The 25,470-nt window shown below is 43.2% G+C and overlaps 1 protein-coding gene across 1 annotated transcript in view; it reads left to right on the top strand.

Annotated features, from left to right (window-relative positions):
- Positions 1-24,755, top strand: part of SLC39A8 (solute carrier family 39 member 8) — a 42,796-nt gene extending 18,041 nt beyond the window's left edge. Inside the window, exons 4-8 of the mRNA XM_084855722.1 lie at positions 1,328-1,450; positions 2,519-2,686; positions 9,275-9,482; positions 9,847-10,031; positions 21,265-24,755. Of these exons, the coding sequence (XP_084711848.1) occupies positions 1,328-1,450; positions 2,519-2,686; positions 9,275-9,482; positions 9,847-10,031; positions 21,265-21,414 (834 nt within the window). The 3' untranslated portion in view covers positions 21,415-24,755. The remainder of the gene's footprint in view (positions 1-1,327; positions 1,451-2,518; positions 2,687-9,274; positions 9,483-9,846; positions 10,032-21,264) is intronic.
- Positions 24,756-25,470: the final 715 nt, after the last annotated feature.

Below are 25,470 nucleotides of genomic sequence, written 5' to 3'. Positions count from 1 at the left end.
TCCCTGTCTCCCACCCTTTCTTCAGCCATGAGCTCATTCATTAGAGTGGGGCAGTCTTGTTTAGGGATGTACAGATTGTGTAAACTCTGTTCTGCCTGTGTTTTGTGGATTGTCAGGCACCTTTCATTCTGTTGTCTACCCATTGATGGAATCAGTCTTTGTTTCCGAATTTGCGCAAATGTGCATTTGCATGAATTCGCACATGCAAAAAATGCCTGAATCCCCCCCAAATGCGCATTTTCACACTTTAGCCTATGGGGGAAGTGCACATTTTTGGCCGTTTTTAAAAAAAAATCTGTATTTTTCTATGACGACATTTGCGCAAAATTCGGGAAAGTTAGAAAACCGATCTGCAAATCTGCGGAATCTGCCTGACAGGGGGAAAGCCAGTCTGCTGCGGAATCTGTAGGTCGGATTCATGGAAATCCAAATTCATTTGGTTCCATTGCAGATTTCTCCGACATCCCTATTCACTGTTGCCCTGTTTCAGAAAGATGAATGACCTACCTCACAGGTAGTTGAAGGATGAAAAAGCTAGAGATCGGAAGGCAATTCTGTAAGTTGTTGTATACCTGCTTGCAGTGCTAGAGTGAAGTTCCTGCAGTGCCAGGGAGTGGTTTCCAATGTGATGTATGGGCACAGAAGTTAGTACCCCTCATAAACATAGATCTAATGGTAGTGAGATGGGAAGGGCTGTATCTCAGTAACAGAGCAAATGGTTTGCATACAGAAGGTCTCAGGCTCAATCCCCAGCATCTCCAGGTAGGACTGGGAAAGACTGTTATCTGAAACCTTGCAATGCAGTATTGTCCGTTTAGACAATACTGAACTAAATGGTGTTGGTGTAAGGCAGCTTCCCTGCCCCTAAGATCTATAATAGCCAAGGCATGTTTTTTCTGGATTAAAACTGGATACACACTTTATATTTACATCGGAACTGGATTACTTTTAGGGTGGTGGAAAAATAAGAATTACCCTACCCCAGCACGGTTCTGCACAAGTCACCATTTTGAGCATGCTTTTCAAATACACCAATTCATGGGCGAATGTTCTGTCTCTGGCAGGATTGATCCAAAAGTAGCAAGTTCAGAGCAGTGTCCATGCAGATATAGAGGAGGCAGCCTCCTCTGTGGGTGAGCATTCTTAATCAGCCTCATAAGCTTTTACGTATCTTTATGCTTAGATGGGGCACAGGGTGAAATCAAGCTGAATGTATTGGACAGGTTTAATTAAAAGGTGGATAATTAGAAATCTGTTATATTGTTTTCCAAACAGGGCACATAACATTTGGGGTAACCTGGATTCACTGTTCAAGTTTTCTTTCTAGGCATTTGGATTCGATCCAAAAGTAGATAACTACATTGAAAAAGCAGTAGCTGTGTTTGGTGGCTTCTACATCCTCTTCTTTGTGGAAAGAGTTCTTAAAATGATACTGAAGACCTATAGTCAAGTGAGTAGGTAGCAGAACATGAAGTAAAAAGTTGTTCAGATTTTGGCTGTTTTTCACTGTTAATGATCAGTATGCTTTTTGAACTGGACAGAATTTAAGGCTTAGAACTGAGTCTAGGATTAAACCAAGAGCCAGAGCATACAATAGATCTCCGATCCAGCCTGATGTGTGGAGGAAGGGACTGAGTCCAAGCAACTCCTTCCTCCCAACTAGCATTCAGTCTACAATGTACACATGTACACAAAGGGATGGAACTTCTGAACATGCAGTGTATAGTTCAGTGGTTAGGCGAAAATCACATGTTTGATCTACCAAATTAAAGTAGTAAATCAACCATGTGATTTCCAGCTATGTGGAAATGTACATACAAAGCTGATATTTGGACAGGCTGTCCTCATAGCTTTGAGGCTCTACATGTGGAGACGGTATGTTGGGTGAACATGGAGGAGATGTGCTCACTTGCTTCTCTCCACGCATTGGGCCGGATTGGGGAAAATATATCTTCTGATCCGCCCCTGGCTGTTATTCAATTCTGTAATCATGTAGCTTCATAAATAGATGCAACAATAATATTTCAACATCTTTTCCAAGTATTTGAATCTGAGGCACTGTCTTTGAAGTAAATGAGCTAGCATTAACAAGTGGCAGTGGAGAATAAACTGGGTGCCAAAACAGTGATTCATGACAGGGGGTCTGGATTCTCTGACTGTTACCATGATCAAAAATTAGTCTTGGTTTTCAAGAGAGGGAGCCTTAATTCATTGCTAGAACACATGCTTTGTATGCAGAAGGGCCCAGATTTCGCACCCTGGCACTTCCAGTCAGGTAGCAGGTGATGTGAAACTCCTCAGATGAGACCCTATAAAGTTGTCAGCATTCAGAGTAAACAATACTGGCCTAGAGGGACAAATATTCTGACCTGGTACAAGGCAGCTTCCTGTGTATTTATATTTCGATTACAATAGCTAGCAAACATCTCTCCTATTGCACCATAATTTATTTGGGCAACTTTTCTTCCTCTGAAAACTGAATGCTGCTTCCTGTACTGTTTCATTTGGTTCTCTTTAGATGGGTCACAGCCACTTTGAACCTGAAGAACTGAAACCTCCCCAAAGTCTTCCTTGTCCTGCTGAATCATTCAAGCCCATTAATGGAGCAATATGCTACGCAAACCCAGCCGTTGCTGAGGCTAATGGAACTCTGAATTTCGATAATGTCAGTGTGATCTCTGGACAGGTATGAACAAACATAAATCTTGCCAGTTTGCTTGTTTGTTTGTTTATTCATTCATTCATTTCATTTCTTTACCGCCCAATAGCTGAAGCTCTCTGGGCAGTTCACAAAAATTAAAACCAAAAAGCACACAGTAAAACAATATAAAATATAAAAGCATTAAAACCGCAGTATAACAATACAACCAGAATAAAACCAGAATAAAACCTAGCAGCAATGCAGAGATTTAAAATATGGATTTAAAACAGCAAACCTAAAAGACTAGAATGCTAAAATGCCTGGGAAAATAAAAAGGTCTTCACCTGGTGCCGGAAGGAATACAATGTAGGTTCCAGGCAAACCTCACTAGGGAGCTCATTCCAGAGCCGGGGTGCCACAGCAGAAAAGGCCCTCTTCCTAGTAGCCACCCTCCTCACTTCCTTTGGCAGGGGCTCATGGAGGAGGATCACTGAGGATGATCTTAAGGTCCGGGCAGGCATATATGGGAGGAGGTGATCCTTCAGATAACCTGGTCCCAAGTCGTTAAGGGCTTTGAATGTTAATACCAGCACTTTGAATCAGGCCTGGAAATGGATTGGCAGCCAGTGCAGCTGGAAAAGTACTGGAGTAATATGAGCTCGCAGGCCAGTCCCTGTTAACTATCTTGCTGCCCTATTATGGAGTAGCTGAAGTTTCTGAACAGTTTTCAAAGACAGCCCCACGTATAACGCATTGCAGTAATCCAGACGAGAAGTTATCAGAGCATGGATAACTTGTCAGGAGCACCCTAGGTGCTTCTTTAAGTCCCCTCCGAGAGCCAACTCACGACACAGACGAAAGGGATTCTTTCCAAGGCTTTATTCCTTTACAACTTAATGACTCTTTCAGATGCTAATCACTAGCGACTAAGCAAGGAAAAGCACTGGGATAGTTAGCAGAGTAGCCTAAGCTCCGGGTAAGGCAGTTGGTCCCCGTTTGAAGAGGAAGGGCGGGAACAGTCTGAACTTATGGGCTATGGAGAGGTCCTCCCTCGTACCCGGGGATCCTCGGGACGCGACTCTTGTTTTAGCACCAAGCGGGCAGAGCGCCGCCTCTCGGCGCCCTCCATCAGGTGCCGCTCCCTCCATCTCCGTCGAGCGTCCATCAAGATCCCATCCACTGCTCTCTCACTGCTAGGGTCACTATCTCTCTCAGGAATGCAGGCAGGAGGAATCTCTCCCTGCCGCTGTGCCTGTGAGAGATGAGCGAGCTCCTCTCCCATTGGTGGTTGGTCCTCCTCAGAATCAGAACTACTCTGGGCTCTACGGGCTCAGTATCCACCCTGACATAACTGTAGCTGGGCTATCTCTGTCCAGATAAGGGCGTAGTTGGTATACCAGCCTAAGCTGGTATGTACCAGTTTATGAAAGCATATCCAAGCAAGGGATGAGAATTTAACCTTTGATATATTTTTGGTATCAGGTTTAAAATCAACTTTCAGCACATAGTTCACTCCAGCACTTCAAGAAGGTTGCATGTTTGCTAACAGCTGAGAACACATTACTACATATAAAACCTTTAGCACTAAAATGTAGGTTTAATTTATTCCTTCTTAAACTGATATTTGCTTTCTTATTAGCCTTTGGTAGTTTGCAGAAGTTCTGTCCTTTTGGACTTATAAAATGGTTGATATGAAGTGTCCAATTATTGACTTCCTACATATATAAATGTGGCCTTTCTGCACATTATCTTTCAGTAAACTAGCTTTATGGCCTAGCATACACTTGACAGGGAGGTGCAACCAATTCTGGCTCACAGAATACTGTCTGTATGACACATTGGGTTAGATCCATTGAAATCAATGGGACTGAGGTTAGTCATGTCCAATCCAGACCCATGGATTTCAGTGGGTCTTCTCTAAGTATGATAATGTCTGGATCCAATCCATTTTAGGTGGATTCAATCCATCTAAAAAAATACAATGTGTTCCTACCCTTACAGCATTTGTTCTGTCTAACAGAGAGTGTTTAATCTGGTTTCGAAAGAACTGTTTGTGTGAAGAATTGCCAAAGTAGAAACCTTTTGCATGCAGCAGTTCTCACCCTCATTTCTGTTCAGTGCCAAATTGGCTGCTTCTGCCTCCCCCTGTGGGGCTTCACTTGTTGATATAAGCCAGCTCTGAGCAGGGCCAGATCCAAAAGTGGGTGGGCCCTGGCAAATGCCCAACCATGCCTCTCTCTAGAAACAATTCTGGGCCTGACCTGTTTAATGAAACAGAGACTGCAGTGCAGTAACATTAGCAATAACTCATTTATTGTCTACAAACTTGAGAACAGTTCTAACAAATTTACTAGTGCAGGATTCTCTTCTTTGTGCTTCTGTCTTTCTTTTTTAGTTTAACTTTTCCAATTAAGGCACTGGCCCAGTTCTCATGTCATAACAACCTACCATTTTTTAAAATTGTGGGTTATTGTGCTGGTGCATACTGCCCAGTTGCTCCCGCTGCAAGTGGGAGTGGCTAAACAACCCAGATATGCCCTGTCCCTGGGTTGTTTAGTGTTGTGTCTGAACTCAGACCTCTGGTTTGTCTCTCCCCCGCCAAGCCAGAGAAACAACCCCAGAACAAGCCATGGGTTCTTTCTCTGGCTTGTTGTGAGATAGATGAGCCAGGGGTCTGGGTTTGGACACAATGCTAAAACAGCAGGAGCAATCAGACAGCATGCACTAGCATGCTATCTTGCTCATGACGACCCACAATTAAAAAAAAAATGTAGGAAGTTGTGATATGCAAACCAGGCCATTCTCCCACAATCTCTACTGTGGATCACATTTCACTACATGATAACAAAAATAACAAAGCGTCTTGTGGCAACTTAAAGATTAACAAATGTATTGTGGAAAAAGCTTTCATGGACTATAGCCCACTTCATCAGATGCATGGCGTATTGTGAGAGTTTCAGGATATTACACAGTACGTGTGGTGGTGAGATTCGTAATCAGCTAGGCCAGATGAGGAGTAATGACTGGGCTGTTTGGTGGTGGAGCTGGGCTGGGATATGGGAGAATATAGTATCTTCAGTGGCTCACAACAAGGGCACCAATGCATTGACCGTAGAGCCCCCAGTTTAAGTCCTGGCTAATCCTGATAGTATAACAATTGTGTTTATCTTTAGGGACTGTAGGTAGCCTCTCCCCCTGACTTTTAGGTGCCTGAGCTGTTTGTTCAGATCCCTGTCAATGTCTTACTTAGGCACGTACACGTACATTCCAGTCATAGCTGAAGCTCCAACCTTTAACACCTCTTGTCATGTTTACAAAAAAATCATACTTGCTTAATCAAGAAGATTGCAAATTTTAATAACAAGAAGGACAACAATGTACAACCCACCCCCTTGAAAAATCTTTAGTGTTAAGAAGTTTTGCGTCACCAGTCAGAGAAAGAGGCTTTGTGTTCTAACAAATTCTTACAGGGATCCTTTGCGGTGGTTACTTAGAGCTCAGAGAGGTCAAAAAGGGCCCCAGGAAGAAACTGAATGTGTAATGCAGCAATTAAGTGTATGAAGTCTTGTAAAGTCACTTTGATGAGGAATTAGCTGCTTTTTCTTTTGAACTGCATGTGCTCTCACTCTGTCAAGTTCCTTCAAACCTGCTTCTCTGGAAATTTCACTTCCACAGATAGTATCGCTCACATGGCTTGCTTTTGTAAAGAGCATGGTTTTATGATCCATTTTAAAAGTAACTTGGATACTACTGCTTTTCTTTAGAGAACTCTGTATACATTTAGACATTTGGTAAATAATTGGGAACTGTGTAAGGAATCTTAATAAATATGTTGCAGAGCTTTCTTTTTTGGGCCCAGAGGTGGTGGGGAAGTGGAGATATTTTGCTATATCTTTTTTATGTGAAGTGTCTTGGGTCCAATGTAGAAGAGTTGTTGGCTGCATACAGCACCATCAAAAAGCCCGTATTGGCATAGCCGTTACATGTTGTCAGCTTTAGTGCAGATCTCAAAAATACCATGAAAATTACATGAGGCTAGGACAACCAGATGCAAAGGAGAACAGGGTTCCTATAGCCTAATGGTCATGTAGAAGCAGGGATTTCAGCAATGGGAATACTATGGGGTTTTGCTCTATAGATGGAGGGCTTGGAGATTGGAGCCCATCATCTATCCTAAGCCCTGGCAGGCAGAGCAAGAGGAACGACAGAGGCATTTTTTCCTCCCATTCCTGCTTTTTATCCTATTTAGCTAGACAGGCCTCTGAGCCAGTCTAGCGGACTTACTTCTCGGTAGGCAGGGACAGGAATGGAGTGGCTCATGGTTCCAGCAGATCTGTGTCTTTCCTTACCCCTTCTCTCCCCATCCACCCTCTTTTCTCCCTCCCCAACCCTTTTCCAAGATCACAGTTGTGACCTTGGAATAGGAGCCACCATGGAACTTTCTGTAGCAGCTGGGAAGGGGGAGGGGGGTTTGGGGAAAATCCATGCTTAGATTTCACCCCCCACCCCCGCAATCCAGGTCATAGCTGTATCTATGGTCTCAGGTAGGGGGAACACACCATATCCTACTGTATGGTTCCCTGGACACCCTCCCAGGGTCCATAGGATTGCTCTGTGAGTCATGTACAGTGAGAAAAGGAGCACTTGCTATAATTCTCTGTTCAGCGGAATTATTAAAGGTACAGAAGCCCTGCCCTTATTTGCATCTGCTCACTCTAATGGAACTTCTTTTCAAAGCACTGTTATTTCCCTTCTTTAATGTCAGAAAAACAAATAAGCATTGCTCAAGGGAGCCTTCAGAATTTTTCCTGAGAACATCAATACATGCAGTGCAAATTAAAAGCAAAACAGGCCATCTAAATATTTTGTTTAGAGTTCAGAATAATTTATATGAGGCAGTCCTTTCCCAATGGGGTTGACATCTCTCCTTTAGGGATGTCTCTAAGGATAAATTTGAAAGATAAAACAGAACAATGCAGTTTGTGGAAATAATTCTGGAATAATTCAGATACTGGCAAAAGCATGTATATTCCTTCCTCTCGGACACAATTGGATACATAGTTTGTGTAGGAAGAATATGTTTCATTTATTTATTATATACCGGTGTTTTATTACTTCTTCCTTTTTCATTTCATATAAGCATCACTTTCACTTTTGCCATTCTGCAGTAGAAGCTGCAGGCAGTACTTTATGATGATTGTGATATCGCTCAGCCAAAGTATTACCACCTTTTATTTTTCTCAGAGGAATGTAGACTTGGCTGATGATTCTGTGACTTGAACTTCTGAGCACAGATAATGTATATTCAAACTTGTTATGCCAGAGATAAGAATCAGGCAACTGAAAGCTTTCACTTTGCTGAGTTATAATCCGCTTTGTATTCCCAGTTACCGAGACTCTAAATTTCGTTTATTGAGTAACATTTCCCCTAATGTTTCTTTGAGTAATTTGCTTCCTTGTCTAAAGTGACGGTCTTCTTTGTAATCAGAAGAAAATACTATGTTCATGTGGAACTGAAATGAAAAGGTCTGCTCAAACCACATTCTTCAACAGGATGGATCCAGATAGCTCTTTTCCACATTTTATTATTACATTTGTTTTCTGGTCTTGCCTCCATTTTAGTTATTACATTTGTAACAATGTAATATTTCTTATATTTCCACGTTATCTTTATGAAAACCATAGATTTGATCCAGATTTAGTCATACTTGGAGTAAACTCCTCAAAATCAGTGGGAGTTAAGTTAGGTAAAGGTGTCCCCAACCAGTTGTGTCCGACTCTAGGGTGCGGTGCTCATCCCCGTTTCTAAGCCGAAGAGCCAGCGCTGTCCGAAGACACTTCCGTGGTCATGTGGCCGGCATGACTGAACACCGAGGTGCACGGAACGCTGTTACCTTTCCCGCCAAGGCGGTACCTATTTATCTACTTGCAATTTCTTGCTTTCAAACTGCTAGGTTGGCAGAAGCTGGGACTGAAGACAGGAGCTCACTCCGTCACGCAGCACTCGTGTCTCGAACTGCTGACCTGCCGACCTTCCAGTCTGCAGTTCAGCGTCTTAACCACTAAGCCACCACGGCCCCACTGGAGTTAAGTTAGTCTTGACTAATTTAAGTCCCATTGCTTTCATGGATTTTAGAAGTATTATAAAATCTCAATCCAACCCCATGTGTTAGGCAGAGAGATAAGAACTGTCCCAAGCATCCCAATAAGCTTTGTGGCCAAGCAAGAATTTGAACCCAGATTTCCCTAGCACAAGTCTAACACTCTGTCCAACACTAGTTGTACTGACTTTGAAGTCAACATGCCATGGGAATCCATGAGAAACCAGGAAGCATCTGAAGGGATCAAAGACATTATGGACTCCTACAGCAACCACATTTGGATGCTGCTGTGCAGAGACTGCAAAAAAGAGCAATTATCGGAATCCACCCACAGAGTGACTTAGGTCTTATGCTCCTATGCTTCCTATACAGTATTTGCTCTTTGGAGGGAGGAAGAGAGAGAGAGCACTTTGGGCTCTGCAGCTTTATCTTTCTGTAATTTCAGCACTTCCTAAAATACATGGAAAAATGGAATTTGCTTCCTTGCAATCGCTTAAGGCTTCATGTAACTGGTATGTTTTTATTCCTGCAGAAGGAAGAAACCCAAAGCAGCTCGTGCAAATGTTTCAAAGGACCTTCACTGTCAGAGATCGGTACAATTGCCTGGATGATCACACTTAGCGATGCTCTGCATAACTTCATTGATGGGCTCGCTATTGGTGCTTCCTTTACATTGTCCCTGCTTCAGGGAATCAGCACATCTATAGCAATCTTGTGTGAAGAGTTTCCTCATGAACTGGGTAAGATGTTTCCCCATCAAATCCAGCTGTTAATACATTCATCTAAGATAGGGGTCAGCAGCCTGGTGCCCTCCAGATGTCTGGACTATAACTTCCATAAGCCCCAGCCAGAATGGCCATTGGTCAGGGATTATGGGGGTTGTAGTCCAAAACAGCTGGAGGTCACCAGGTTGCCTACTGCTGATCTATGAGATTTCTCATCATACAAGAGCTAACACCAAAATGTTCTGTAGCATTTATAGTTTTCTTCTTACAATATTTTATATGTATTTAAATTATCGCACGCACGTGTGTGTGTGTGTTTGGGGGTGGGGATATTCATACCTATATAACTTGCTAATGATTTCCCCTTTTTCTTCTTCAGGGGATTTTGTCATACTCCTTAATGCAGGAATGAACACACGGCAGGCTCTGTTTTTCAATTTCCTATCAGCATGCTCCTGCTATGTTGGACTCGCTTTTGGCATAGTAGTGGGCAATAACTTCGCTCCAAACATCATCTTTGCAATAGCTGGAGGCATGTTCCTATACATTTCCCTGGCAGATATGGTGAGATCCCACTACATCTTACATATATTTTATATAGAAACATTGTGTTTATAGGGTTGCATTTATAAGGAAATATATTTGTGAGAGGAAGATGGAGTGGAAATCATGGGGCATACATCACTTTGTTGTTATTGTTCAGTCATTAAGTCATGCCCGACTCTTCGTGACCCCATGGACCATAGCATGCCAGGCCTTCCTGTCCTGTGCTCTCTCCCGGAGCGTGCTCAAGTCCATATTCATTGCTGCGGTGATGCTATGTAGCCATCTCATCCTCTGCTGTCCCCTTCTCCTTTTGCCTTCAATCTTTCCCAGCATCAGGGTCTTTTCCAGTGAGTTTTCTCTTCGCATTAGGTGGCCAAAATATTTGAGCTTCAGCTTCAGTATCTGTCCTTCCAGTGAGCAGTCAGGGTTGATTTCCTTTAGGATGGACTGATTTGACCTCCTTGCAGTCCAGGGGACGCGTAAGAGTCTTCTTCAGCACCAGTATACATCACTAGTATACAACAAATTCAGTCTGGGAATCCATTTCTTATAATAAGAACATCCAGAATAGTACTTGGTGCCAGTTTGGTCTAGTGTTTGCACTTTAGCTGCATATTGTTTAAACTCCATTTGAAGTTGATCTAAATCCTGCTCACAAGATTTCAGTCTGAAACTCCAGTGGCATGATCCAAATATGAGTAGCATGTATGCAAGAGATAGGGCTTATATCAGAGGTAGGCAACCTTTTTTAGGCCTGTGGGGACATTCAGAAATTTGAAAAATTGTCCTGAGCACTGCCACAAAATGGCTGCCATGGGAGGTGTGGCTCGTCACAAAGAACAAAAAACCTGCCCAAAAAACTGAGTACAAGGCAGAGGTGAGGTCTGAGCCCCAAAGCCCTAAACAGTTCTATCCATCTAAAATTATTTCTAGGCTTAAACAAAATTATTTAAGGGTGGAACTCCCTCAAGGTGGTGAGGGTTCAACTCCTTTCAACCCACAGTTTTCAACACCAAAAGACAAACTCTTTCTCACCCCCATACCTGCTAGCCAACTCATTCTCCCCATATCTTTTTCTCTCTCACTCTGGATCCCCACCCAGACACGCTCTCTCTCTCTCTTCTCCCACCCCGTTAACATTTTTAAAGTTCTTTCGTTAAATTTTTTTGTTTTTAAGTAGCAGGTAAGGCTCAGTGGGCTCTAAGCAAAGTGTCTGGGGATGCACTGGTGCCCATGGGAACCACACTGCCCACCTCCTGGCTTACACCATAGCTTTTTTCCCAGTTCTTAGAACAACAACTCTCCCCACCAAGTCAATAAAATGCATTCTGAAGCTTTGCATATTTAAACAATTTTGGAGCAACGTGGTGGTGTGCATATATACGTGGAGCTTGTGGGATGAAAAAAGTGAAGGAAAAGGGTGTGTGTACATGCATCTAGTATAGGGGGGATTTGTGGAATATATCCCAAGAGCTTAATTTTGAAAACCCCACATACCACCACAACATCTAAACAGAAGATCAATGATAGAAAAGGATGGGTAGAAAAAAATCCAATTAATGTGATGGAGAAGACCCAATGCAATTATTTGTTCAGAGATGTAATCACCTCCAAATTAGAGGAGAGATGAACAGGCCACCACTAAGGTCACTGTGTACTCAATGAGTCCTGTGATATGTTAGTGTTTTCTTACGTTGGGTGTGATGAGGTAGGTATCTCTCAGGCTAAAGTGAAAATATAGCACTGTTGATACCTATTGGGAGCTGTCTCCACCAAGGGCAAAGGACAACCTAGGAAGCTACAGCTGTTCTCTCTGCCTCCTTTTTACCCTAGACTATATTTACACTAGTGGTCTAAGCTCAGTCCTCTGAGCTTAGCTGCAGTCCTCAGAGTAGATGGTGGTGGGGGGGACGGGACTGGATTTTCCCAGCAACAATATATTGTTGTGGGCTATTCCTGTTGTGATGCAAAGTATTTTTGGGTGGCTTGGTCTTGATTGGCCAATAAGACCCATTAGCTTTACAGAAGTCTCACAAAAGATATATCTAATACCCTCCCTCCCTCCCTCTCTCTCTCTCACATACACACAGACACACACACACACACACACACACACACCCCTGCATTTTTGGCCTCTCCTTGGGTGTGTAGCTATGGTGTAACTGTCGTGATGAGTGCCTGCACATCAAAATTTACCACTACACTACTGATTTACACCCCAGTTTTTAAGCCTATTGTGACACAATAGGTGATAGGTTTCTCTGTCTACCTTTCAAATCTCTCTGTCTTTAGGTTTCTAAACCGGAACCATTCATGCTGTGTCTGAACAAAATGTAAATAATCTGTGTGAATGGTCACTACAGAATCCTGCTTTTCTGCTGAATTCCACCCTGTTCCTCTCTATCTAGAAACAGGTAGGATTTGTTAGAACTCTTGCTTCTCTTTCTTTCAGCCTCACACTTCTGTCATTTATGAGCCAAACTACTTTATTCAGGATGAGTTTTGGCTATTGGGCGGTATAGAAATGTAATGAATGAATGAATGAATGAGGTGATAGAATTCTTGATTCAGAATGCAGGAAGGAGTGATTCATATTTTTGAACGCTTCCCCACGGAAAAAGAAAAGCTTTCTGCAGATAGTAAACTAGTACTCTATGGAGAAAGATTTAGTAAAGTCCTCTGCCTGGTGTCCTTGTCTGCTACATGTAGAGAGCTTTTTATAGGGAGGAGCATTCAAAAACATCATCTCCCATTTTCATTCTGAAGTGATACACAGGGCTGGTGTTAGAGGCTGGCATTGCTGGGCACCTGTCGAGGCTCACACCCCAGTAGGCCCATGACCAATTCCCTAGCTGTTGCTGTTTACCTGCCCTGTCTGAGCACGCAAGCAGTGATAAAAATGAGGAGATGAAGCACCATCCTTCACTCGTTTTCCAGTCTCTCTCTGGGTGATTGTATGGAGTGGGCGCAGAGGAAGAGGGCAGCAGTGACAGTGGTGAGGAGGACATGGGCTCACTCAGAGCGAGAGGGAGAGGAGGCCTACTGAGGATATTTTTCCCAAAGTCCTCTAAAAACTGGAGCCAGGACCAGTGGTACAGTCTTGTATTCTACTACCTCAGTTTTCAAGCTTATTATTCACATAAGGATGGCATAAGGTGTAGATCAGTGGCAGACAACTTGTGGCCTTCTAGATGCTCTGACTTGGATTCCTGCATTGAGCAGGGGGTTGGACTCGATGGCCTTGTAGGCCCCTTCCAACCCTACTATTCTATGATTCTATGTTTTGGCCTACAATTCCCATCAGCCCTAGCCATCATAGCCAATGGTGAGAGATGATGGGAGTTGTAGACCAAAACATCTGGAGAGCCACAAGTTGCCCACTCCTGGTGTAGATAGACTAGGCCTCAAAGACAATTTACTAAGGTCTACGATGTGGAGTCCAGTTTAAATTGGTCTATATGGTGGCTGCCACATGGAGTGGAAATCTGGGTTACCTGTGAATTCTCTTTCTATTTTTTCACCTCTCTATCTATCCACTAGTAGGCAGGTCCTTTGAAGGAAGGCTCTTCTAGGGGCTGCCAGATGATGATACACTTCCCACACCTTCCCTGAAGCCACTTATTGTGGTAGAATAATATCTGAATAGATGGATTGTTAAAATAGAAATTAAGCTTTAACAGCCTATGGCAAATGTCCACGAAGACACAAAAGAATAAATCAAGAAGGAGACTTCGCTCCAAATACTGAGGCATAACAGCAGAGTGCCCAACAAACATCCCAAGAGAGGGATAGCTCCAACACCCCGAAGCCACTTTTTGGTCTCAGCCTGAGTAAGAACAATGGGTTTGATCCAGACTTAGTCATACTTAGAATAACTAACTTATCCTATTGATTTCAGTGGGTCTAGTCTTTTTTCTTCTTTTCTCTTTATCACCGTCATTTAGACCTGTTCAAGTTAAAATATACAGACAGGTATACAAATATCAAGGCACAAGCTACAATTTGTTCAACTTAACGAACACAGTCAAACAACTTAGCTCTTGTTCGCATGGCTGTTAGAAAGAAATTAGCCACCTGTTCAGTGACATGTGGGATCTTATCCGAGAGACAGTTAATTACCAATCTTTCATCTGGATGGCCTGGGAAGTTGGTCAGAAGAGGATAAATTATGTGGCATCTCAAATCAGAGTAAAAATAAGAATATAAAAGTACATGTATCAAAGTTTCAGGGATTCCTGCTTTGCGTGGACACCATCTGTTTTGAAGTGGAATTTTCAGGCATCTGCCCTGGTGCGCTACTGTTGGTAGAACCTTTAGTCTTGTGAGTATAAATGCTCTACAAGCTTGTCTATTCCTAAGGGATGTCAAATAAGAAGGTGAGATACCATAACTGAGCAGAATCCCAGGGGCCATTGGAGAACAAGTTCTGTTAGCGAGAGAGTACAGATCCTGTCTTTCAGTATCATATAATCTCTGGATCAGAAGTTTGGAGGCTTGTTGCTCAAGCATTAGAAGGGATTCAAATGAAACACAAGTTGAGCTAATTTTATGTAAAATTATATGAGACCATTTTCTAGAATGTGAGTCTGCTAGCATAGAATATACTAAACTAGATGCTGGTGAAGAACACAGACATAACCAAAGTTTTAGTGCCTGGGCCCACGCTCTGGTTTCTACACAATTAGGTAACCCCAAAATAAGATGCAAGAAAAATGCTTGGACCTCTTCCAGAGCAGAATTTGTTGATTTGATCCATACAGGCATAAGGGTCTACTCTTAAGTATTATTAAGTCTGGATCCAGCTCAGTGATTCTGTAATGTATAAAGGGACAACCATGTGGCTACCTTGCATACTTCCGCAGATTCTCAAGGAGAATCAACATAGACACAATTTAAGCTGTAGTTCTATGCACATTTACTTGGGAGTAAGCCCCATTGAACTCAGTGGGACTAACCTCTGTGTAAACATGTGTAGAGTAAATGTGCTAATTGTGTACAATGAAGTTTTTAAATCTACCATAATTTACTGAGAACAAAGCTTCGTAGTTACCTCTTTGTCTGAACTGTGATTGTTGTGTTGATTGATTGATTCAGGTGAATACAACTGTCACAGGATGGAAGGCCTGGAATCTCAAACAAAAAAGAAAAGACCTTGAATCTCAAGGGAAAGATTAGCATGCTGAAGAAGGGGCTTGACTCAGCCTCATGAATCAAGAGAGAGGTTAATCGTTCCCTTCAAGAGGGGTAAACACTAAGGAGCAGAGAGTGCTTTTGAGCCTTAAAAAAAGCCAATGGGAGTGGGTGAGCCATAGCGACAGTGTTCAGAATCTCTCCAAGATGATGTCTTGGGTTCAAAATGGAACCTGACAGGCTTTGAGCGATGTAGATAGATGTTGCACACATCCCACCAGGGCTTCTTAGTGGCAAGGACTAGTTTGTCCAATAGATTCTTTGATCTTTAGGCAATTCTGTGCAAAGCTGATCTCTAGGCAAACCTCTGCTTTTGCTCATTTAAGAAAGGGCACTCTAAGGGCACTGGTTACATGAAATGTTGCATCAAAAACATCTAAAAGGTAGTGTGCAATTCAGAGCATGACTCCATTTGTATTCATCCTCCCACAAGCTGCTGTAAGAACAGCATTAAGCATCAGAAGCTTAGAACTCACTGTCTTGTAAGGACTAAAACAGACATTGTTTTAAATGTTTGTCTAGCAGTTGCATCTTGTTTTCAGTTTTTACTCTAGAATAGGGGCAAGGGCCCCATTTGGATTTTAGAAGTGCTCCAGCCCCCAGCCTTAGGGTCCTGATCCAGATGGGGGCCCTGTTCCTGTTCTAGAGTAAAAATGAAAAGAAGATGTAGTTGCTAGCGTAATATTTAAAGTATTTACAATAATATTTGTTTTGGCCCTAAGACTCCAGGGAAATATCTGAGATAGGTTTTACTGAACGGAGTTGCAGGGTTGGCTACCTAACATCCTAAACCCCCCACACTTGAGTATTGGAAGTATTTACATAGGAAATGTCAGCAGTTCTTACTGTCATCCTGCTAGGTAGCCCTGATTATCCCCTTAATCAAAATTGGGGATGGGGTAGAGATGCAGAAAGCCATTGAGATCACAATCCTATGCATGTTCAGACAGAAAAAAGTCCTACAACTCTGAGTGTTCCCCAGCCAGCCATGGGTGGCTGGGGAATGTGGGGAGTTGTAGTACTTTTTCCTGTCTAAACATGCATAGGATTGCACCCTGCATTGTCTAAGGCCCTTGGGCCCGCCTGAATGAGCTCTTGGCCATGAATGGCCTTGCAGCTCCATCTGCTGGATGCTGGTGGGCCTGGCAAGAGAACAACAACTTGCCCACCTTTCCCATACTGTCTGTAAAACCAGGGATGGGGGAGGCTTCTCCCCTAGCCAGGGGTGATGGATCTATGATCCCAGCCAATAGCATGGGACACGCACAAGTGGGGTATCTGTGGCAGGCTTCCATGTTGCTTTCTTTTGGTGCATTGAATCAGACAGCTATTCCCAACAGAGCACTACCAGCCAGGCCGAGACATCTTAGTCTTCATCCCATCGTAGTGGTTGGCCACAACTATAACACGACTGTTGACTGCATTCCCCAGTATCTTCTCATACTGCCCTCGATGGCCTGTGTTCAGTGGCAGGTTTGACAACACAGGTGAAGGGCGAGCAAGCACAGAGGCCGCTACCAGCATGATCACATTTGTCCAAGCCCTCATATGGTAGAGAGACCTGTTGGAGGAGGGAATGTGAGAAGGCAGGTAATACCTCTACCACTCAGGTTTGACCCTCTCTGTTGGTCATTATGGGACCACAGTAGGGAAGTACGGATTTTGTTAAATCCATTCTGTCTGTGTTTCATAGATTGTCAGGTGTCTTTCATTCCATCATCTGCTCATTGATGGAATCAGTTTTTTTTTAACTTAGAATTTCATTGTACTTGAGTTAATCCACATTTGTACTAATACACACTTGCACAAATGTGCTAATCTACATTAGTTAATGTAAAGCAGTGCGAATGCTCATTAACTAATGCAGACTAGCACGTTTGCATAAGCGTGCATTAGCTTATCTGAATTAGCACAAATCCCCCCCCCCCCAGTGAGAAACAGTCCACAAGTCTGCAGAATCAGTGTGGCTCGGAAAAAACAAATCTGCTGAGGAATCTGCAGATCTAATTCATAGAAATTTGAACTAATCTGAATCCGTTGCGGATTTCTCTGACAACCCAAGACCACACCATGGGCCCCAATGCTGAGTACATTCTCCAGTGAGGGGCAGGCCATGAATCCCAAATTCCATGAGCATTCAGAGAAAAAGATCTGAGGCTGTCGATGGTACTTTACCTCAATGAACCTGGTGGTCTGCCTAAGCTATAGCCTGAAACCCCCTGGCAGCAAGTGAAGCAGCCTCAAGGCCACCCAAACCAGTCTCTTGGTGCCCCATATATGACCCATGCGGTGGTGCCCCAAAGTAGATTTGAGGGTAATCTACACAGCATGGCAGGGACTGCAACCCCCACCTCATTCAACATGAGTTCCCCTTATAGGCCATAAGGTCATAGGGCGCTCTGCTTGCTAGGCCTACTCTCATCTCTAGTTCTAGAGGAGGAAGCAAGGACAACATGAATGGATAGCAGGAAAGGTGGGCCTTACGCCCAACGAGATGGGGAGATGGGGGCAGGGCCCAAATCTGGAGGAAGAAGTATCGAGAAAGTGGCACATTCTTACAGTCTGAGGACCTAAGTTGCCAGCATAGCACAAGGTTTCTTCCTTATGAAGAAGAAATATATAGACAGGCATTCAGATAAAAGGCTTGCTTTGTTGAGGGAACAATTTCTGAGAATAACGTGATGAACCATTTCTTACAGACATATATATTCCATAATATCAGAAAATCAAGAGTCACCTTTCCAAATTTTGCTTCATAGGTAATCAGATATGTGTCAGCTGCCTGGGGAGTGGCCATGGATCATTGGTAGGGCATTGGTGGTTCACAAGAGGGCAAGCTTAGCCTCACTGTATAGGACCATTTAGGCAGAGCTATTAGCTCAGTGGTAGAGTGCATGCTTTGCCTACAAAAGGTCCCTGGTTCAATCCCTGCTGTTGTGAGATAAGGCTGGGAAATACTCCTGTTTGAAATCCTGGGCAGGTGCTGCCAGTCAGTGAAGACAGTACTGAGCTAGGTGGACCAATGCTCTGACTTGTTACAAGGTAGCTTCCTAGGTCTTTTACTTCAGATAATAAAAAATATAAGAAGAGGGTACTTGGGGCAAATTTGAAGGTGTAGTGACTCCAGCCCAAATTCATGGATTCTGGATGCCTGTTGAGCCGTAGTTGGTTTTTAACTGCCCTGAACTCAGCTGTGGGTTATATCAGTTTAAGGTCATGTCAGTAACAGGTCAGCTTTATATTGTAAAATGACAGGCTGATATTAAGTATCGATCCATGTCTGACAAGGGCAAAGCCTCATCTGTGTTCTGCTGGGTGGAAAAGAGAACCTCCGGTGTTCGGACCACTGGGACGTGACAAGTAAAAAGAATGAGTTATTTTTAAATGACGTTTTTAAAATTTGTGGAGGTGTGGTATAATAATAATAATAATAATCCTGCCCTTTCCCTTTGATGAGGGACTGCATGTAAAGGGTTCACCATGCACCAAAAACCTCTACATCGAGCCAGGGTGCATAAATGGGCCTGAGAAAATGGTTTTGCTGTGGTGAAATTAGTACGTGAGCTTGAGGGTGAACCATATTAAGCATCTACAGGGCTTGAACTAGGAAGATCACAGGTTGGGGCTAGGTGGTATTTAATGATAAGTAGCACTAATTAAGGCTTAGGACCTTCTTCAGGTATAGAAAGGAACACCGATATACAACCTCTGTTTCTACAATTGGTAGGCAACATTAAACCTCTGGATTAGCCAGGCCTGGTATAAATACTAGGAGCCTGCCTGGTTGTTTGCCTTTGGCTAGTCAAGAATAACTTCTGTACTTAAGGCTCTAGCTTCTCAGCTTTGCTAGCTCTCATCTCAAGCCTCCAGTTCCAGCAATGACCCAGGGACCCTGAGTTGGAAAGGTTTCATGCTCTTCAAGCTAGATTTGGGTATAGCTGCCCATGGTCCTGATTTGCCTCTGATAAGAAGCATCATTGTGTTTTTGTTTTTTACTCACTGCATTGTTAAGATGGATATTTTATTATATAATGAAGATGCCTTAGTTCATCACTATTCTCAGCTTTGTTGAAGATACCATGATAGGAGATCACTGCAGCAAAGGCTGTCTTCTGCCTCCATGGATTTTATTACCCCAGTGATAGAAAACTTCATTTCCCCCATGAAAATTCAATTGTGTTAGGAAGATATATCCAGGGAGCCAGTTTTTGTACTATTTTGAAAATGTTGAACTTATTCCTACCTAATCCTTGATAAGCAGCCAGCGCAGCAATTTTGTTGATCTGTATTTGTCAGCACTTTGCAGAAGCTGAAGTTTCTTCAGTGTCTTTGAATTAATTTCCAAGGAGAGTGTGTTGAAATGATGAACTGCAAAGAAGTGGTAGGGATGTGTTTACCTGCCAGCCTAGAGGTGGCTTCTGTGGGGTTTTCATTAGTTTCTTTTGTGTGTGTAGTGTAGTGTGTAGTGTATCTAGAAAACTGCATTAGTCTTGGTCACAGAATACAAAATTTCTTATAGTTTCATTAGGTTCCTGTAAATTACAATTGTTGTTTTAAATACCATATTTCCAGTTTGCATGATTTGTTCGAAGAAATAAGACAGTGTAAAAAGTGTCAGGTATTATTTATTTAGATCAGGGATGGCTAACTTGTGGGCCTCCAGATGTTCTTGGACTGCAACTCCCATCAGCCCTAGCCAGCATAGTCAGAGATAAATGACGGGAGTTGCAATCCAACAACATCTGGAGGGCCACAGTTGCCCACATCTGATTTCCATATTGTTCTTTTTTTGTTGTCTAAGAGAGGTAGGTTAAAGATGGGAAAGCCAAGTGACCCAAAGCCAAAGAGCATCATGGTGCAGTTGGGGAGATGAATTTCTGTTGTTTATTTATTGGACTTGCAACCAAAGTAACCCCAATGGTTTGGTCTGGGTACCTCTGTGTGTGTGTGTGTGTGTGTGTATAAAAACATCAGCCAGTTGAAATGAAATAAATATTTGGATTCTGCAGTAGCCAGTGTAGAAGAGGAACTTCAGGACTCTGTAGCAGGGCAAGGAAGGGAAGGGGAGGGGAGAATTTTCATCCATGCTGGTAACAAGGAGAAGGTAGCGGAGGAAGCAGGAAGTGTCTCAGTCAGCAGTGTGTAAGCATGTTGGACCCCACTAATGTCAACAGCCTGTGAAAGTGCTACTAATCAGTCAGCAAACACAGGGCCAGCCCTGCCACTAGGCAAAGTGAAGTAGTTGCCTCAGGCAAATGCTGGGAAGCAGCAGCAAGGTGTTGGAGGAGAGAATTGTAAGCCATGGGGCCTGCCTTGCACCCACTAGGCTTGCTTGCTGCCTTCTGGTGTGGTGGAGGATGCTATCTCATTGTCAGTGCTGAAGGAAGATTCAACTGGCTTTTGTACATGGAATGGGAAGGGGTGCTACCTTGTCCTTCAACTCTGGCAGCAAATTGTTTTGGGCCGACCCTGAACAAACACATACTTGCGTGGTACAGACTGAAGAATCCCCTTTCTCCGTCCCTGCCTCCCGACAGTTCTGGTTAAGGGTGGGAATTCCACTCCCGCTTGATTGTTCCACCAAGGGGCCAGTGTTTCCTACCTGCAAACCACTTTAGTGGCTGCTGCCGCTAGGCCTGCACCTCCATGCTAGCTTGACCCTGCTCATTATAAGCCAACCCAGATAAAAAAGGTCTTAATACTTTCCCCACATTCCTCAGACTAGGAGTACAAATCACTGGGAAATTCACCTGCACAAGATGGACGTAAGTCCCCGAAACGAAGAAGAGAGGCTCAGAACTGAGTAGACAGCAGAAAATACAATTCCTGATATTCATTTCTTGGTGAAGTAATGACTTGGATGCAATATCCAGGCTGGGCATAGCCCCAAATCAGTGCTTTTCTAGTAGCTTAGAAACCAAACCCAATTGTAAAGAGTAATGCAAAATAAATCAATGAATGCATTAAAAAAACGATATGCTAATGTGACATGTTCTACCACCAGATGGCAACACCTACCTAAAAATGTTTCTCTCTCTTCCTCCTCCTTCCCCCACTCCAGTTCCCAGAGTTGAATGACATGTTGCGAGAGAAAGTAACTGGAAGGAAAACTGATCTTGCCTTTTTCCTGATCCAAAATGCTGGCTTGCTCACCGGCTTTACTGCAATATTGCTGATCACTCTGTATGCAGGAGAGATTGAACTGGAATAATGTGATAATGAAGATGTGTTAATGAAGACACTTAGTAAATTAAAAATGGAAGAACTCTTGCACTCCATAAAGGGACTTGGAAGTCATAAAGGATTTGGTGCAACACCCTATTTTCATCAACCACTTGAATCAAAAAACGTTGAGTCGCTAAATTAGTTCTAGGACAGTTTCCGTCAACTTCCACATGTTATAATAATCACTTTTGCAACATTCCAGTGATGACTTAAAAGGCATGGAAGCTCCAACACACGCGGGGAAATCCTTTGCCTGCAAACTGCACTATTAATTTCAATGGAGGCTGCACATCCATTCCCATGCATCACACAGGGCGCTGGATTGGGACCTTTTTATTTTTAATTGAGAAATCACCGTGGTGCCTGTACCATTGTAAACTATCCCAGCCCTGGAGCTGGTGTAGTTTATTTCCCTCCTGTTTGAATCAGTGGGCGGGGAACTTCTTTAAACTGTTCCTGAAAACAGGGTGGGTGAAAGAAAAAGGGAGCGGGGGGCGGGGGAAACCTCCACCTTGGATTCTCCTGCCCCAAAGGATTGCTCTGCGAGGCAGTAATCCTATACACACTTACCTTGGAGTAAGTCCCATTGATCTTAATAGGACTTCTGAAATAACAAATATAGGATTGCACAGTAAGCCATATTTATGTTAGCCTGAATCATGTGCCTTCTACCTAATACCACTTACGAAGTATTCACTGCCCTCTGTCCCCTACCCCTAGTCTGGGGCGATGTTGGGAGAACAAGGAGGGCTTTGGATCCTCAGGACCCAGAGCCTCTCCCAGCATACCTCCTTTCCCCACTGTCTGATGTCAGAGCTCCGCTGTCAGAGGACCACCAGCTGTGGATCTTGCCTGTGCAGCCTCATGGAAGAAGCTTACAAAGTTGGATAACCCCTCTCTGAGGGCGGACTTCTCTCTCTGCCCATGGAGAGGGAGATCAGAATCCTGTGGCCGCTGGACCATAGGATTGCAGCTTTAGTTGACAGGATCTCCTCCTCCTCCTCCTCCATCATCACTTTATTGAAACTGTGATACAAGCAAACAGTTTCAAAATAGGTTTAGTTTTTTCCCCCTTTAGGGGAAGTAAATTTAAAATTTTTTAACTTGCTTCAGCAAGTTTGCATAAATAATGCAAAGATTCCAATTACTAATTAACACTGGATTAATTATACCACTTACTGCTTTTGATTTTTCTCTTTCAAGGGATCTGTGGGCTTATTATGGGAACTGCATTTTTTAATAAGTGAAAAATCTGATGCTAAGATGTCAAGAATTTATTATACGTATGTGTAATGCCTAAAAGACCCTTGCCTTCTAAAAAGGAGGACAAAAACCAAACATTTTAAAAGCACAATAACCATTCAAAGCTTCTGATTTGATTTTGGTTGCAAGTGTAGGGCATAATCAACCAAACAATACTCATACACAATCTCTCTTCTCAAATTTTGAAAACGTCCTGTGACACATCCCATAGAAACGGATGGAACTGGAATAGCAGCAATGGTTAGGTGAGTTGCATGCCTAGATGTGCCCTACTGGCTGTGGAAGCTGCTCTCCCATAGCAATTATGCATTAACTTCCATGGGGAGTGCAAACTGGATGGGGGACATTACACATGTAAAAGTTCCATGTATTAGAGTGGTCATGTAGCCTGGACATTCAACCTCCATTAGGGTCATGAATTAAGGTTGCCAAAATCCAATATGCAGCCTTTTCAGAATGGGAACACGTAGCTGCCTTAGACATATTCCCACTTCTGTTGGTCCCTGTAGGCAAATATTATTTACTTCGGCTGGTAATGGCTCCAGCATACCCAGAAGGTGTCTTCACTAGCCCTGCTCCCTGAAAACATTTAACCCAAGGGCATTGAAGCTGAACTCTTTGGAGTGCAAAGCACATGCTCTACCATTATGGCCCTTGCATATAATATGTGCTTAGTTCTGATATGCAGATAAATTCTAACAAGAAGAATACAGTGTATTCTTGCATTCATTTCTACACACCTGATTCTACATTTTGTGGGATATGAATCCTTGCTATAATTTAGTTTATGCCAATTTTATATTACTTGCGCTCCAAAACCTGTGCCTATGGGATTTTTGCAACACCCCCCCCCCCCAATACAGTTAGCATGATACTACAGGCAGGAATAGGAAGAAGGAAAGATGTGTCATCTTTCTCTTTCATTCCTACTGCTGTTTGAATTAAGTGTGCAATATTTATTACAGAATTATGTATGTTTTCCATGGTACTAGGAAACGTTAACTACTTCATTGCCCTGAGGATATATGGTGCTCACATTTGTCTGTCTGCTTTTTGAGTTGATATTGGGCCAATCCTCATTTATTGTTAAAACGTTTCCTGTAGAGCAATTAGATGGGTTTATTGAACATTTAAATGGCTTCATAGTTCCTTCTGACATTCTTTTAAAAAGCCAAAATGATGGACAGATTTATTTTTAATTAAGTATTTCTCATACAGAACTTACACAAGATGGGTATGTGTATACAGCACCACCAGAATACAGCAAGGCTTTCAAATTACAAGTAATCTAACGGTGCAAATCTATATGCGTCTACCCAGAAGTTAGTTCAGTGAAACTTAGGGCTCAATCCTATGCATGTTTAGACAGAAAAAAGTCCTACAACTCCAGTGACTGTGGACTGGTGAGGATGTCACAGTGTTTTAGGAAGCCAGGAACAAGTGTCAGGCCAGCACACTTGCTCCTGCTCTCGCTTCTCTTTGCTACCAGTCCTGATCTGTTAGTTTCCTCCTCTAAAATGGGGAACTCTAGTTGAATGTGGGTTTACTGTCCAGGATCTTGGTTTGATTCTAGTTTAAGATCCTGGTTAGTAAAGCAACATTCAACTGGAATTCCCCATTTCAGATGTAATGGGGAACTCTCATTTAAACAGACCAAGATTGCAGTGCCAAAGCTGGCAGGGGAGGGAAGGAGAACGAGGGGGGACCCTGATGCTTGTTCCCGGCTTCCTAACACATGAAGTGCTTCCAGATGAGGCTTTTATAGTGCAATTGCCCTGCTTCACAACATTTTAGAGGGGGTCTGCATGTTGGCATCATCCACTTGTAACCCTCCTGTGTTTTTTCTACTGACTCCTCCATCTTTTCTCTTACCACAGAAAATCCATTCAGGTGGAAAAACCAGAATAGTTGCACAATGTTGATTGTTCTAATTAGTAGTGCTAGGATCCCTTCACCTGGAAGCACCAATAGGTTTGGAAGCCACGATTTTAATGTCTGGACTGGCCCTGTATGTGTTTATCATCGATGTGTGGAAACATAAAATCCTCAAAATATGTCATCTCAATCTGTGTTAGCTTGAGGTTTTTGAGGGCCCTTGGGCAAGATGCCCTTAGTGGGCCCCCCTCACTCAGTGAGTCTAACTTCTCACTGCCATTGTTACCAACAGAGATTGCTCCTCATCTTCTTTCTCATCATTGCTACCACTTGCTTGCTTGACAGGCAGAGAGCCAGTGAACATGTAGACATTGGCATCTCACCACCACCACCACCTCTGTCGTCCAGACCAGAGCAAGAGATGGGTGAACAAGGAGGTTGTAATGGTGAAGAGGAGTAACTCCAGGGGGCTCTTGTCAGTGGGCCCCTGCTGGGGTGTGAGCCCTTGGCAGGTGCCAAACCATGCCTAGTTTGACACCAGCCCTAATCTCAATCTTGTAGTCCACTGAGATTTCCTAACAGTTCAAAAGATTTTACTGTTTTTGTTCAGCGAGGCTCATAGCAGCTTAAGCAGGAGAACAATTTCAATCACCCCGGAAAAATCATTTGCGGGGGGGGGGGGAGGCTAAACACCCTCCAGAGCAACAGTTACTATCAAAACTGGAATATTTACCCCCAGCCCTGAGGCCGTTCTAAATTTTTTTAAAGTTGGGACACGCTACCATGGATCTCTCACTTCATGTTTGTTTTGGCCCTGAAGAAGCAGCCTTGAATCAGAAAATGCACTTTCCCATTGCAGTGTCATATGTCATAGTCAATTTATTTGCATACTACATTTTCCAGA

This window comes from Heloderma suspectum, chromosome 5 (genome assembly GCF_057233095.1).
Source record: "Heloderma suspectum isolate Gila_16-S chromosome 5, 16-S_ref, whole genome shotgun sequence".
Classification (NCBI taxonomy): domain Eukaryota; kingdom Metazoa; phylum Chordata; class Lepidosauria; order Squamata; family Helodermatidae; genus Heloderma; species Heloderma suspectum.
Note: the sequence above shows the minus strand (reverse complement) of the source record. Positions and strands in the feature narration are given on the sequence as shown.